We start from the raw sequence: 14822 nt of genomic DNA, 5'->3' as shown, positions 1-14822 counted from the left end.
TATACCTTTTTATAAATAAAAACGTATTTCAAACATTTATATTATAAGTTTGACTCGCAATTTTCAAGACAAATAATTAATACAAAGCGTTTTTTTTTTAAAACAAAATGTTTATTAATGAAATATTTTACAAAAATGAAACTTGATTACGCGTAAAAATATTAATTAGAAAACGAGTTAAACATTTTGTCCTCCGTCAATTTGTTTGATAATCTGTTCCCTGTCTTTCAAAGCTTTCCAGGCTTGTTCTCTTTCTTTCTTACTAGGACTTCGCTTCTTTTGACGAGCGGCGATAATACGACGATAGATATCCATCACCTAGAAGTAAAATAATAATAAATTCCGAATGATATCCACGAAGTAAAACCTTCGGAACTTACTTCCGAATCAGCCAACTGCAATCTTTTCCTTATTTCTTGTTTAGCAACTTCGTCTTTGGCCAATCTCAGTAACTTTTTAGTTTGACTTATATTTGAAGCCGTGACCGCTTTCAATTCTGCTTGGCATTTGGTCAATTCCGTGTAGATTTCATCTCCGGATGGATTTTCGTGAGCAACTTCGTCTACATCAAGGATTCCCTGTTCCTCCAGTTCCCTTCTGATACGTTTCTCAAGATTGACGGCGTTTGATATATTCAATGATTTAATAAAGTTGGCCTTGGATGGTGGAACCGCGGCTCCCTCTTCAAGTTGATCTAACAAAATTAAAACTAAATATTTACGACCTCTTAACCCGATTGGGCATTGAATCAACCTTTCATGGGTCCATCTAGAGTTTCATCAAGAGACGCGACCAAATTTTCTTCAATCAAACAAGAGACTAGTCTTTGTGTCAAGGATCCAAATGGCGGTGATTCCTCAGTGTCCCTAACTTTATCCGATACTTTCTTCAGAAGACGATCCGATTCGGAATAATTCAAAGAAGAGTTGTTGTTGCTTAAACCGCGACGTTTGTCATTTACTCTCGCGCCTTGGAGGTTGAAGGAGGTTAATTAAACTTTCTCTTAGGTTAGTCTGATGGTTATACCTTCTTTTTGTTCTTCAAGTAAATCTTCTTGAGCCCATTTAATTGAGAAGTGCTTCCCAAGAGCGGGGACTTTATAGTAATCCGCGTCATCTTCGTGAGATTTCAACAAATCTTCCAAAACTTTTAAATCATCTTGGGAAATTTCTGAGCAGTATGGCTCAATAGAGGCCCAAAACCTATTGGGGGCGTCATTCTTGGGGGCGTGTTGTCTCGGTGCATCGAGTGGGGAATCATTAAATTCATATTCTTGTATCTTGCTTTGCTAAATTACAAAGTTGAGTACTCGAGTTTCTAAAGTTTTCTAAAGGGTGGTTGAACAGGGCTTAAGTACCTGAATATTTTTGCTTTTGGGTCTTCCAACTGGTAAAGGGTGAGCTTTCCCAGTACCATCCTTGAAACGTTTTTTAGGCTTGCCATGAGTTAATCTACTGCGTTTTCCCATTTCAGGCTTAAAATTCATGACTAATTAGAAACTAATTCTAAATAATATTAATTATCCCTAATAAAGTGTCACTAGGTGGTGTTAGGGTCTAATAGGCCAATAATAGACATAACCCCCTCCCTCCCTCCCCATATGTCAAAATGCAGTGCAACATACACTTACTATCTTTCCTGTTGGTTTTTCTTTCTTCTCTTGCCATGATACAAGTATATTCATTTCTTGCTCAAGTTCTCGGCCTCTTTTGGTGACTGACACCAAGAGGGTTTCAAGTTCTAATTGAAGGGCATCCAAGTCATCTTGACTAACACCATCACTCTCAGAACGTTGAAGAACTATGGAGATATGTTAATAATAATACTTATATCATTTAGTTGCTGGCAACCACAGTTAAATTGGTGTAAATGATTCACATACTTGATGTGTATTTCTGACAAATTCTTGTATGGTCAATTGGAGTGAAATCGAGAAATCCTAGGGGACAAATGTCTCCGGAATCCACTGATTCCTTTGAACCCTTTCCTTTTCCTTTCATTATTACCTGAACAGTTTTAACATACGTAGATAACAATATTGTTATTGTTGTCTATGTACTATGTAAGGTTACCTTCAATTTAAAGCTTAGTTTTGAGTATAGATTGAACAAAGAAATGAAAGACTTACGTTTTGAATTCGTTAGTATTCCTTAAATTTTAACTATTATACATTCAAATCTAATTTATGATAATATAAAATTGTTTTACTAACGAAACGAGTACAGCGGCCTAGTTGTCGAAACTTTGTTTACTTTCTTTTATATCAGACGAACTCTGAAACCGAAAGGGAAATTTTATTAAAATTTGTTATTTAAACTGAACCGACCTGAACTTCTTAAGTCCAAAGTAATAAATTGACCAATCATATCACAATTAATTGTGAAACTAGGTGCGATATATAACCCCAAGCTGGAGGTATTGGAAAATTGTATCCCGTCGTCTGCTTTTCAATAATTCTGACAGGTGGTGGTGGGCGGAATAGACTTAGAATTGTGAGTGTAACGATTTGTGATGAAAAAGTATTAATTAAAGTAATAATTATGAACGTTCCGGTTTGTTTAAGTAGTTTTAATTGAATTCAAAGCCCATTATCACAGTTTCATTAATTCCCGTAACCCGAAATATATTAGACCTTTAATTATCGAGATGGCCATTGGTAAAGGCTTCCGCGTTTATCATAAAATAGCACCATCAAGTCCTTACAGTGTAATTCTTGAGAAACGCAACTGCAAAGAGACATTACTATTCGAATCGCAGGCCATTGCTCTATTGTGTAAGCTCATTTTGAAGTTTGCACAATCTCAATAAAGATAGTCCCTCTATGAAGCCATTTTAAATCATATCATAGCTGCTCAAGAAACTGGATCTCTAAAGAAACTGTATACTACCCTTCTTGACGCTCATGGGTGTCTGGGAGTTCTCCAAGTGTATACTGGTTAGTGAAATTTAATTAATTTAAACTATAGAAGCGTGTTCCTTCATCGGGTTGCGTAATTTGTTGATGCAGGTGAAGAAAATCTGTCCTTCCTCGTTCTCATTATTGGGTGTAGCTCAGTCGGCAAACTGTTTCACTCTGAAATATTTTGTGTTACTGATGTAGCATTCGTTTCTCTTCGTAACGTACCGCAAGATATAGATAGGGTACAAGAAGTGAAAAGGATCCTAACGTGTGGTACATTTTACTTTTCCTGGAGCCCCTCCGGAGAGTTAGAGCCCTTTGACCTGACACTTTGTGCCCAGAGAAGGATACATACTGAAGAAACGGATAACAGATTTTTCTGGTTCATTAATTTTCATTAGGCCTATATTTGAATGGTATTTGAAGGTGTTATTTTATGGAATTAAGGAATCGCATGTTGCACATTCCATTACTTCGTTTTGGAGTTGATTGTTCTCAATGGCTTTTAAAAATCATGTGTGGTGGAATTGAAATGAGAACTATTTACGTTGGTCATCTACAAGCTAGAGCTTGCGTAATTTCCAGACTTAGTTGCGAAAGAGCGGGAACCAGGTTTAATGTTAGAGGAACGAATGATGATGGCCATGTAGCTAATTTTGTTGAGACCGAACAAGTAAGACCTACTGTGGTCTAAAATTCCTTTAGCAAATGGGAGAGTTTCTTATACTGTCGTATATATTTTTGGTATCAGGTAATATTTTTAGATGATAAGGTTTCGTCTTATATTCAGACTAGAGGCTCTGTTCCTTTGTTTTGGGAACAACCCGGTGTTCAAGTAAGTTTTGTCAAGGGAACATGTTCAATTACAAAAAAAACTGGGGCAATAGTTGATAGATTGTGGTGTTATAAGGTGGGCTCGCATAAAGTGAAAATGTCACGTGGAAGTGAAGTGTCCATGCCCGCGTACGAAAGACACTTTGCTTTAATGAAATATCGTTATGGAACCCAAGCTATAATAAATTTATTGGGAAACAAAGAGGGTGAAGCGCTTTTGAGTCTCATGTTCCAGGTATAATACTATTCCGTCTTAAGTACTCGCGATCTTCTGGGTAACTTAGACTTTACATACACTTAGAACCATCACAAAGCCAGTCACCATAGTGACATTCCACACTTTGCGTTTGATTACCACGCCATTTGTCGCGGTGGTAATCAAGAAAACTTACACATTCTAAGGAAACAAATTCAACAGTACATTGAATCTTACGGGTTTTTTGTCAAAGTAAAGGATGAAGTCAACTGGTGAGATAGATACCTTAGGTAGTTTCCCCTCCTCAGAGGTGTTCTGAAATTTCACCAATCGTCGTTGTTGCGTTTGTTCTTTAAAAGCATTCAAACTGGATCTTTTCGAACAAATTGTTGCGATTGCTTAGATAGAACCAATTCCGTACAAACATTCCTCGGGTTACTGATACTACCTAAACAGTTGGAGTATCTCGGGTTACACGATAAACCTCAAATCATGAGTCGATTTGTGGAACTGTTCCATCAAATGTGGATATTGAACGGAGATCAAGTTAGCAAAATATACGCTGGTACCGGAGCTTTGGAAGGAAAGTCCAAGCTGAAGGACGGAGGACGCTCCGTTGTCAGGACAATTCAAAACAATCTTTTGGATAATAGCAAACAAGAAGCGATTGACGTATTAGTTCTTGGAAATTCACTTTCAAATGAAAATGCTGATCGAGCTAGAGCCCTTCTTCCTACAAAAATGCTTCATGGTAAGTGATGTGGCCTTTATTTACCACATTACGGGAACTATATCCAACCATCCGTGTCTCTACCATCAGTACCAAGCACTATTTTGAATGAAATGTGTAGCCGTTACGACGAATACACGAATAAAATGAAAATGAAGGTATCTGTAGCCACTTGGAACGTCAATGGTGGTAAACATTTCAATAGTGTAGTCTTCAAACATCAGTCCATGGCGGAATGGTTGTTAGATAACCAAAAAGGACACAAGTCTTGTAAGATTTCGAGTTGATTTAATGGACAATTTAATCAAATTTTCTATACAGAAAATCGTATGGTATTACTATTTTTAGCATTGGTTGACGTCACTCATAAAGTTGATGACGAATCTACTTCACCTGACATATTTGCAATTGGTTTTGAAGAAATTGTAGATCTAAACGCTTCAAATATAGTTGCAGCGAGGTAAACTGAACTGATCAACGTTCTCAAGGTGTTATATGTTGATCCAAATTGATTTGAATTGCGCAGTACAACGAATCAAAGAGAATGGATGATCGAGCTACAAAAAACCATTTCGCGCGATAATAGATATGTTCTTATCACGTCGACGCAACTGGTTGGGGTCTGCCTTTTCGTTTTCATACGACCTCATCACGCGCCATTCCTTAGGTTAGATCATTCATTTCGTGACCTCTGACGTTAAAGGTCAAAATGCGTGTTCTCAAATTAAGTATTTATAAAATAGAGACGTGGCTGTCGACATGGTTAAAACTGGGCTCGGAGGAGCCACGGGAAATAAGGGAGGGGTTGGAATTCGATTCATGTTGTACAGCACTTCCATGTGCTTCGTTTGCGCCCATTTTGCCGCTGGCCAATCGCAGGTCACTGAGAGAAACGCTGATTATACTGAGATCACCAAGAAAATGTCCTTTCCAATGGTAAAATAATAAGACTTAGGCCTAAATGTAGACTTTAGTAGAAGCCTTTAATATATGTTGACCTTCAGTGACCTTGTATGTCCGTATCCATATTTTTGGGTGTAGACCATAGGGTTTGGTGTTATTGGGATGATTTGCCTTAAGTACTTAGGTTAGGCCTACAAAATCGCCAAAAACTACGACGTCAAGGTCAATTGAAGGTCAAGTGTTAAAATTTGCATTCGGCATTATGGCAAATGCAAAGTGACGTGAAAAATTGTTAGACTTGTCCATATGGAAGGCGATTGTTTATCTCAACAGGGTAGAACAATCAATTCGCATGATTACGTGTTTTGGTGTGGTGATTTTAACTATCGAATTGATTTACAACACGAAGAAGTGAAGCAGCTAACGAAAGATAGGAATTGGTCAGCTCTTCTTCAAGCTGACCAACTTAGAGTTCAACAGGAAGCGGGACAAGTATGTAATTTAGGATTACATCCTTGACCGCTCTTTGGTAAACGTTGTTTCTTGACGCAGTGTTTTAAAAACTACGTCGAAGCCGACATTGATTTCCCTCCGACTTATAAATACGACATATTTAGCGATGATTACGACACTAGCGAAAAAAATAGAATTCCAGCGTGGACTGATAGGGTTCTTTTCAGGCAAAGAAAAACACCTGATGACAATGGTAGTCACGAAATTCGCGTGGTCATCCTCTGAAATGTCGTTGCAATTTTCGTAACACCCTTTTCAGGTTATACCAATGGTAGTATTATACATTATGGCAGAGCTGAGCTCAAAACTTCAGATCATAGGCCTGTTATTTGCGAACTTGAAGTTGATGTTGTGGTAACGGATGACGCCAGGCGGGACGCGGTATTTCAATCCGTCATTTCGTCCATGGGACCCCCTGATGCCACAGTAATTTTTCACGGGGATTACGAAACTATTGGTGCTGAACTTTTTGATGACCAATTCATCAACGCGATGATACACGAATTTTCCGGATTTGGGGAAATTATTCTTATCAGATTTGTTGATGACGCACTTTGGGTGACGTTTAAGGATGGTCGAAGTGCCATTCACGCGGTTAGCCACTTTTCTGGGAAGGAGGTTAGTAATTAGGTCATTGGGTCACAGCTGGTCACTGGGTTTACATGGTATTACTCCCCTTTGTTGTTGTTCTCCAGATTGGTGGAAGATTAGTTACGCTATCGCTAAGAACACCTGATTGGACCAAATCCGTTGAACACGAGATGAAGTTGTGTACGACCAACACAACATCTCTTGTTGATAGCAATGCTCAGTTAGATGGATATGATCAGATTGAAGTTGATTATGATCTGGAAGGTAAGCTCTGAACAAGACTGTCTCGCGGTGAGTTGGTTAGTGTCACAGAGAACCGTGTCCCGATTGTTCGTTCAGCTTGCTATATGTTGGACGAGGATGACCATTATTCGTCTGGGCGAAACACGCCTCTGGAACCGGGTGATGCCGAGGTACAACCTCATCAGACATCACCTAGCAGACACGCGGTATCTCCTAAACCTCTTAGACATCCGCCTCCGCGTCCGGCACCTTCTAGGCCACCTCTTCCCCAAAATTCATCGCCGGTCCACGAACCCACGAGAGATGATGTAAGTCTCTTTGAATTCTAACCACTCCCTTTGACGAATGGAGGCTAGATTTCTCCGTGATAAATTAACAGAGTCACAAAGCGAGCCCGAGGAAGGTTCCACCACCTAGACCGCCACCGTTAGCCTCTGGTTCGCCAGCCAAGAATAGTTCGCCTTCCAGAAGAACAACCGAGTCGAAGGATTCCAAAAGCTTGTTCTCGAGTCAAAAAGATTCTTGGGAGACGCGTCCCAGTAGTGCCGATACGATTCGAAACGAACGAGACGAATACGTCGCCACATTCGAAAAGAAAATAATTCCGAAACAACCCAATCCGGAGTTTACTTTTTCATCTCCTAATTCGACTCCGACAAGCGTTCCACCTCCGGCCTGCGAACCACCACCGCCTCCCATACCAAATCGACCCAAAGTAATGCCAAATTTACCACCCCCGATACCGGCAAGAACAAACATTAAACAAACACCCATAAGTTCTCAAAATACAAAGACTACCGATTCCTAAAAGGTCAAACACCCCCCCCCCCACGTTTTCGCTCTCTCTCTCTCTCTCCTTCCTTACCTTATCGTAATGGTGTAAAAATATTTAGGACCTAAAACATTCAGCTTTAACGGTACAAAATAGATAGACTAGTAGGTTGTCCATAAATTATAGTGCAATAATTAATATTGACTGTTAGTAAGTACTGGTAACCATAATGCGTTTAGGACAATTGCGTCTGCTGAGGTCACAATATCAACCGGAAACTTAGTCTTTCTGCTAAAAATATTTTTTGTTGCTTCTACAGCATTCCAATCCAAATCAGTTGTGATATAACTTTAGGATATATTGGTCTCTGGTACGTATTTTGAGCCACTAACCATCTGCCTTTGGTTAGAAAGATCTCTTTAATGCGTAATTTAAATTAATTAAGTTAATTGCTTAATTATCCGCTGCTATTAGATTTTAACCTATTAGGTCAATTTTGAATGATCAAAGTCGCTGCCTTTTCTGACCATATAATTTCCAAAATGGCGGCTTAATTTTTGAGTTCGATAATGACCTTCACACAATAAAGGTCACAATATTATTTGCATTAGCAAAGCGAGTGCGAGGTTACGTATTACCATGCACCTATTACCAGGAATCGATACTGAGTACGGAATTCGATTAGTATTAAATTAATAATTAATGTTAATAATAATGTTTTATTATCTGGTGTATATTTACCGTGAAAAATCCATAATAATAATAATTTCCAGGTATTTTCATGAAATATTTTTGGGCGTATTACGTACAATCGCGTTATAGGCCTACATAATCCGTGTTACGATATAATCTAGTCAGAGGTCACAGTATAACACTTGATCGTGTTATATATATATAAAATTGATCTTTCATTAATTAATTTCCGTTTCTCGTTAGTTAATTATAATTAATTTAATTTAATTTCGAGTTACGGAGTTAAATATTTTAGGATGGTTTATTATAATATAATGTATATTAGATTGAGGAATTATCAACTGTAATAATCATGGATAATAATTAACGGTATTAAAATCGTTGCGCTGTTAATGCTGAGAGTATTATGTTACCTACCATAAGTTTATGAGATATGTTGGCCATAAGTTTATGAGATATGTTGGCCATAAGTTTATGAGATATGTTGGCCATAAGTTTGTCATGAGTGCAGATTCGACTTATGGAACGTATCTCATAAACTTATGTATTACGTAAGCAAATAAGTACAATTTACGGTAATAATATTCAATGATTCATTTATTTTTCGTTCAATTAATACAAAGGAAGTTTTTATTTGTTTTAATTATTTATGGTTTTAATTAGGAAATGGAATGAAATGATTCTGATTTTAGAATCTCGGACCACTCGATGAGAAACAAAGTTTTAAGATGAATGGGAACTTTCCAGCTAACGAAATAATTAATCTTATAATGTTTCCAATCAAAATTAATTAAATTCCATAAAGGAGTAATTAACTTACATGGATTAGAAATTGGGCTATGATTGCATACAACCAACGCTTCGAGTGCATCGGAAACACTTTCGAATTCGAGCAAACCAGACGAACTTCTTTCAGCTAAACGCGAAGAAATAGATGTACGTCTTTGAGTCTATTTCCGCCACTCTAACTCAACATTTGTTCATCTTACTTTTAGACGGGAATATTTTGATCATCTTTGGTTCTTTGACTTTACAATCAAGGAATATTTTCTGCATATCATCTTCTTTAAATCCATGAGGGGTGTTGAAAAAATGTAATGTTTTTGACGGAGGAAGAATGCGATTTTTCCCAGCCGCGTCGGGGTTTGTGAAACGATTGTTACGATTTCCCATAAAATCTTTAAAGGAAACTGTACCATCTGGAAGCTCGAACGGGGCTTGAACGTCGTTGAGAAAAGCTTGCTTCGAAAACCTGGGAAGAAGTCAGTGTTCAAATTGAACTGAACTGAAAATAAATAAATAAGCCACCACAAACATCAACGTACTTGAGCTGAATTTTGCTTCCAAAGAAACTAGCGTTGTTCAAATTACTTATAGATCTTTCGACCGCAATTCCATCCCCTAATTGAACCATCGCGCAACCCTCCTTGCTTTTTAAGAACTTCACCTACACATAAACACCAACACCAATGTGTCCCAAACATTGCAACAATCAATCACTTCCGAACATCGAATGTCCACTCACTTACCCTTACAACATTTCCATACAAACAAAATAGGTTGAATATCCTATCGCAATTAATTTCTTTCGGGTTTAAACCATAAACCATCATGACAGCCCCTTGTTGGGGTACTCCCCCAGGCGATGAAGGAACTGGCCCACCCATGGCGTTGTATCTTGAACCACCACCACTTGGTCCTTCCTCAAACATATCGTGATTTGAAAACCTGACGACGACTTGATAATATAGCTTGGTGGTTCCAAAGACGATGACATCTTGAAGATGTCATCATTAAAGAATATAAAATACCTGCCAAACCTATCATTTCCGGGTTGTGGTCCGCCATATCGTTCGGGTGTTACCGCTTGTGGCCCGTAATTGTCCCCGTAACCCGCGGCGTGACTTCTCGGACCCGGACTTGAGTAACTATCGTCGTATCCGCGATCGGGGGTGCCAAACAATGGTGGGTTCAAGACATTACGAGTCGGGATATCATTCCCTAAATTATTTAAAATTAAAATTAACTTCCCGATTTAATTTTTTAATTACAACATTCTCTGGGGTATACGCTTCAAAACTAACTAAAGTTCTTCGAATAAACGAGAGTCTGAACTCACTATAATTGGCAGGCCCTCCAAAGGCTCATGCAGGGTGGAATAAAAAATATAAGATTCGTTTTAAGGATAAGCGCGGCTTTCGATTAATTGTTAATCTACTAAGCTCTTAATTAATTAATTAATTCCCCTTTGAAACAATTAATGAAGCCTAGCTCAAACTCACTATATCCTCCTGGTCCGAAACCTCTTGGTTCTTGAAGCAAAGCCGGTCTTTCATTTTTCAACAGCGCATTTCCTGGCAACAAACGAGAAAAGCGGATGTGAACGATAATTGCCATAATTGCATTCATTAGGAATTAATTTAAGTTTCTTTTTTGAAAAGGAATTTGCGTATTTAACAAAACATACATTATAAATAATAATTCGGAATGTTTTAGATTTAACGGTGAATGAATATCCTGGTACCATATATATGTTGGTTGCGTCTAAAGATTGGTTTTTTTACGACATTTACGAAAATACATCATTACCATACTACGAAGCACGTTTTCACAGACTTAAATCATACGAGGACGTTTCCTTTGTCCATGTTTTCGAAATGTTCCAACGTATATCTTTAGTCCTAAACACATAAACATGAGTTAAAATGAACAGTCGTCGCTTATTTTTGTGTTGTTTCGTGTCTTTTTTGTTTCCATGTGTCTCGTGTGCGTGGGTGTTCTTGAATTTTGTTTTCTGTTTCGTGTTTTTTTCGCGATGTTCAGTCACTCGATCGTTTCTCAGTCTGTCTCACGTGAACATGGATGGAAACTTCTTGCGCTTCAATCTCAGGAATAAGGTTAGAACGTGTTGTTGTTGTTTTATGAGGCAGTCATGTTTATGTGCTCGTCTTTACTTATTTTTCACATTTTCACGCTAATGTTGTGAGAGTTGTTTTTTGGTCGGTTTGTTTAATTTGCCTCGTTGTTTCAGTGTTTTCTTGAGATTTTCAGCGTATTTTTATTCAGAAGTGTACAGTATATGCGTATTACGTAAATGAACATAACATATCGGTAAAAGAAAATTACAAGTTGGGAAAACCAAAATATTACCTCTCCGAGTCAAGAGGTCTACTACTACAAACTTATTTACCCAGATATGGAGTTATTTCACTTTTTTGAAGTAAAAATTTACGAAATATTGAAGTAGTATTCCAAACATAGCAAACAGTAAAGTAGACGACATTTTACATCCAATAAGGATAAATCTTGGACACATGGAAATCAGTCAATGGGGAAAAGAACAGGAAATGAAGTCTACGCTTCAGCTGTTTACCCTATATTCTGGTAGCTACATTCACAACTGGTTTTCAGTGTAAACACAATCGTCTCGTCTCACCTCAACAATATTCTTAGTTTGCCAACACGAATGTTAACGTTAAATAACACCAAAGCTAAATTATACCCAGACGCACTAATAGTCATAGCGCACCGTAAAGAGAATAAAAAGTCTGTAGCTACTCGTTTACCACTAGCCCTTTTACTAATCTAATTGCCACCATGATCTTTTCTTCTATTATAAAATCTTTACCTGATTATTTAAGAGTGTATTTAACTTTCGGCTCACTCTGAACCGTTAATGTCTCTTCATTTCAGACACGAAAATCAAAGCCAAAAGTTTACTTCACTTCAGGCCTCAATAATTTACACTTTGTTTCACTAAGCCTATTGCGGATAATACTTGTTTTACCCGCCGGAGTCTAGGTCTTAGGTTTCTTCATGAAGTCACTAAACCAAGGATTATTCTATATACAGATGTCGTATAGCTTAAGTAATATATAAACAGCCATTTCAAATAACAATATTAAAAAAAATCTTTGGAATATCAAAATGAAACAGAGCTTTAAAGCTACAAAACTACTAAATGCATCATAATTACGAAAAATACTTCCACATATTCACTTTATATTATGTAAAAAGGGAATATTAAGGTTCTGTATGATTTCTTAACACATCAACACAAGGCTAACTGCTAACGCGACGCACTAGTGTAACAACGGACGGACACACACAGACAAAAAAATAAGCTGCTTTTTAACTCTTTCCGTATTAATTTTGAGATGAGAAACAAGATTATCTTAAATATTAAAATAAATATAATTAATATTAAATATTTTCTTCGTCAGTTGTTTGCCTTATTGAACGTTACATCGTTTTGATATAGAACAATTAAACATTCTAGAGAGACTTGACTAATATTGGCGTTTGAAATGAAGCATACGCCGGTTGCTTCGACTTACTCAAATAGGTAGTATATAAGGGATTCGAATCGCGGCTGTAGATAAGAACATCGCAATTGCGTGAACCTTGGAGGAAGACCCCTCCATTGGAAGGCTAGACGTTTCTCGTAACCCTAGCCGATCGCCGCGTATGTCTTAACCTTAAGGATGTTGGTGGTGTTAGAAGCCAGGTGTACAGACTGGTGTCCATGTGGGATGGACAAAAACAAAGACCAGAAGATGGTTGTGTTAGAAACCAGGTGTACAGACTGGTGTCCATGTGGGATGGACAAAAACAAAGACCAGAAGATAGTGGTGTTAGAAGCCAGGTGTACAGACTGGTGTCCATGTGGAATGGGCGAAAGACTAGAAGATGGTGGTGTTTAGAAGCTAGAAAGTTCAGACTGGTGTCCATGTGGGGTGGACAAATGAACAGTTGTTAGACAGACAATGGAGTTATAGCCTGTAAGTGGAATACAATTTCCGGGACTGTAAATGCGGTCTGGAAATTGAATACACGTTTGCTCCGATCTGCAAACTGCGAACGCGGTCACGTGGGTATAACAACGGACAGACAGACAGACAGACAGACAGACAGACAGACAGACAGACAGACACGTCGAATTTAGAACCTCTCCGTGACATACGTCACTCGGAGAGGTAAAAACCACACCATTTTGTTTTTTTCTTCGAAAAACTTCACCCATAATCAAATATTTTTGTAGTATTTGTACTCTCTGAGCAGCTGAAAGCGACTAAATAAATTTTAGATGGCGCTAAAGTCATTTTCAAGTTGCTCGAAGATTATAAAAGTGTAATGAAGACTTAGACATCGAACGAGTGTTAATATCCACAGAAAAATTTCTATTTTAACTTAATTAACAATAAATTAACAGAATGTACATGTTTTTTCACGATGACTGCCTCATTGTGTCTAATCAAACTCGGGGTGAATTTCTTTGTTTTTATTGTTATATATTATTGATTGTTAAATGTATATGACCAAAGAATGTAATTTTTAATTGCACATATTCATGTATTTTATAAAACAAAGCTATCATTCAAAACCAACATCAAACTCACCTGGTTTTCCTAAACTCGGGTTTGTGTAATCCCAACTTTCATTATCATTCTTGTAAACGTTCAAGCGACTCGGCTGTGAACATTCCAAGAGAATTTTTTAAACCAACTTAAAAATTAATTTTGTACTAATTTTAATTTCAATTCACACCTTGGCAAATTCAATTTTTAAAGTGCAACAACCGGAGTATATATCCGCACCATTTAGGGATTCTTTTGCACGGGAAGCTGAATCAACTCCGTCAAACGTGCAAATGATAATTTAGAGTTAAAGAACCATAAATTATTATAATTATCCGAAATCTTATAGTCATCGTGATCCAAGTTTAAAAAAAGGATATTCGACCATAGCTTGTACACCATTCTTTTTAAAAATGACGATTCTTAACACTTTCCCACTTGGCGAACATATTGTATGAATAACATCCTACGCGTAATTTGTACGTTTTTTCACCGTCAACGAAAACTTACTTAATTGCATGCATAATTAGTACTTACCACAGTAACTGGATATGCTGGATTAATTACAGTAATCAATAGTATATGATTCTCTTTCACTTCTTCATCGTGTGACCTAAAGTTAATTTTTTAACGCGCGTTAACTAATAGTTTGGGAACTACGTTGCGTAGTCCGACCCCCCCCCCCCCTTAACCAATTTTAGTTAACAACAATTACTTGTTATATCTCCCGCCTCCACCGCCTGATCTTTGATTATTTCCGTAATAATCTTGACCATAACTTCTGTCCTACAATACCATAATTTGACATTACGCAATTATGACAAGTTGACAAGACTTTTTTCAATAACAATTAAAATTAATTACCCTTCCATCTACGTCAGTTCTTTGTCGCTTTGCAGCGTGTCCATTATATCCTGCCATTTTATTCTTATCGTTCATTAGTCAATTACCAAGTTGTTGGGTTGTTGAACCAAATCAAAATTGGATCTGTCAAGTGTCAAACTGTCAAATGTCAATCTTCACGGACCGTGGCCGGTGCCTTGCCCCTGTTTAGTGACCTTTGCTACAAAAACGCGAGGGGTGGGCGCTAT

General features: G+C 37.6%; 3 protein-coding genes across 5 annotated transcripts; 1 reads left to right on the top strand and 2 right to left on the bottom strand.

Annotated features, from left to right (window-relative positions):
* Nucleotides 1–89: 89 nt before the first annotated feature.
* On the bottom strand, nucleotides 90–2283 carry Ada3 (transcriptional adaptor 3). Of its 2 annotated transcripts, none has more exons than XM_089866101.1 (8): nucleotides 2129–2283; nucleotides 1883–2006; nucleotides 1625–1800; nucleotides 1358–1474; nucleotides 1027–1288; nucleotides 754–969; nucleotides 381–694; nucleotides 90–318 (listed from the first exon to the last, which is right to left on the bottom strand). In XM_089866101.1, the coding sequence occupies exons 2-8, from the start codon at nucleotides 1998–2000 to the stop codon at nucleotides 178–180; spliced, it is 1344 nt and encodes a 447-aa protein (XP_089722227.1). In that variant the 5' UTR covers nucleotides 2001–2006; nucleotides 2129–2283; the 3' UTR covers nucleotides 90–177. The 2 variants fall into 2 exon arrangements, with proteins under 2 accessions (XP_089722227.1, XP_089722228.1); XM_089866102.1 differs by having other exon boundaries at nucleotides 1631–1800.
* A 154-nt stretch (nucleotides 2284–2437) lies between these two features.
* Synj (synaptojanin) lies at nucleotides 2438–8767 on the top strand. Its single transcript, XM_089866084.1, is given in 17 exon segments — nucleotides 2438–2773; nucleotides 2849–2935; nucleotides 3008–3281; nucleotides 3347–3572; nucleotides 3651–3734; nucleotides 3810–3968; nucleotides 4035–4201; nucleotides 4289–4680; nucleotides 4750–4929; nucleotides 5008–5119; nucleotides 5186–5326; nucleotides 5403–5595; nucleotides 5896–6054; nucleotides 6115–6693; nucleotides 6771–6930; nucleotides 7006–7217; nucleotides 7289–8767. Coding segments are annotated over 17 exon segments (3681 nt in total). The 5' UTR covers nucleotides 2438–2646; the 3' UTR covers nucleotides 7718–8767.
* A 186-nt stretch (nucleotides 8768–8953) lies between these two features.
* On the bottom strand, nucleotides 8954–14819 carry LOC149702307 (heterogeneous nuclear ribonucleoprotein L-like). 2 transcript variants are annotated; one of them, XM_089866099.1, is made up of 13 exons: nucleotides 14596–14819; nucleotides 14447–14517; nucleotides 14269–14344; nucleotides 14112–14197; nucleotides 13922–14018; nucleotides 13774–13846; nucleotides 10657–10728; nucleotides 10195–10375; nucleotides 9904–10102; nucleotides 9700–9821; nucleotides 9364–9626; nucleotides 9195–9290; nucleotides 8954–9121 (listed from the first exon to the last, which is right to left on the bottom strand). In XM_089866099.1, the coding sequence occupies exons 1-13, from the start codon at nucleotides 14668–14670 to the stop codon at nucleotides 9063–9065; spliced, it is 1470 nt and encodes a 489-aa protein (XP_089722225.1). In that variant the 5' UTR covers nucleotides 14671–14819; the 3' UTR covers nucleotides 8954–9062. The 2 variants fall into 2 exon arrangements, with proteins under 2 accessions (XP_089722225.1, XP_089722224.1); XM_089866098.1 differs by having other exon boundaries at nucleotides 10186–10375; nucleotides 14596–14815.
* Nucleotides 14820–14822: the final 3 nt, after the last annotated feature.

Source organism: Phalangium opilio, unplaced genomic scaffold, assembly GCF_054372755.1.
Source record: "Phalangium opilio isolate 3A_F unplaced genomic scaffold, DU_Popi_V2 ptg000017l_1, whole genome shotgun sequence".
In the NCBI taxonomy this organism is placed as follows: domain Eukaryota; kingdom Metazoa; phylum Arthropoda; class Arachnida; order Opiliones; family Phalangiidae; genus Phalangium; species Phalangium opilio.
This window is presented reverse-complemented; position numbering and strand designations above follow the sequence as displayed.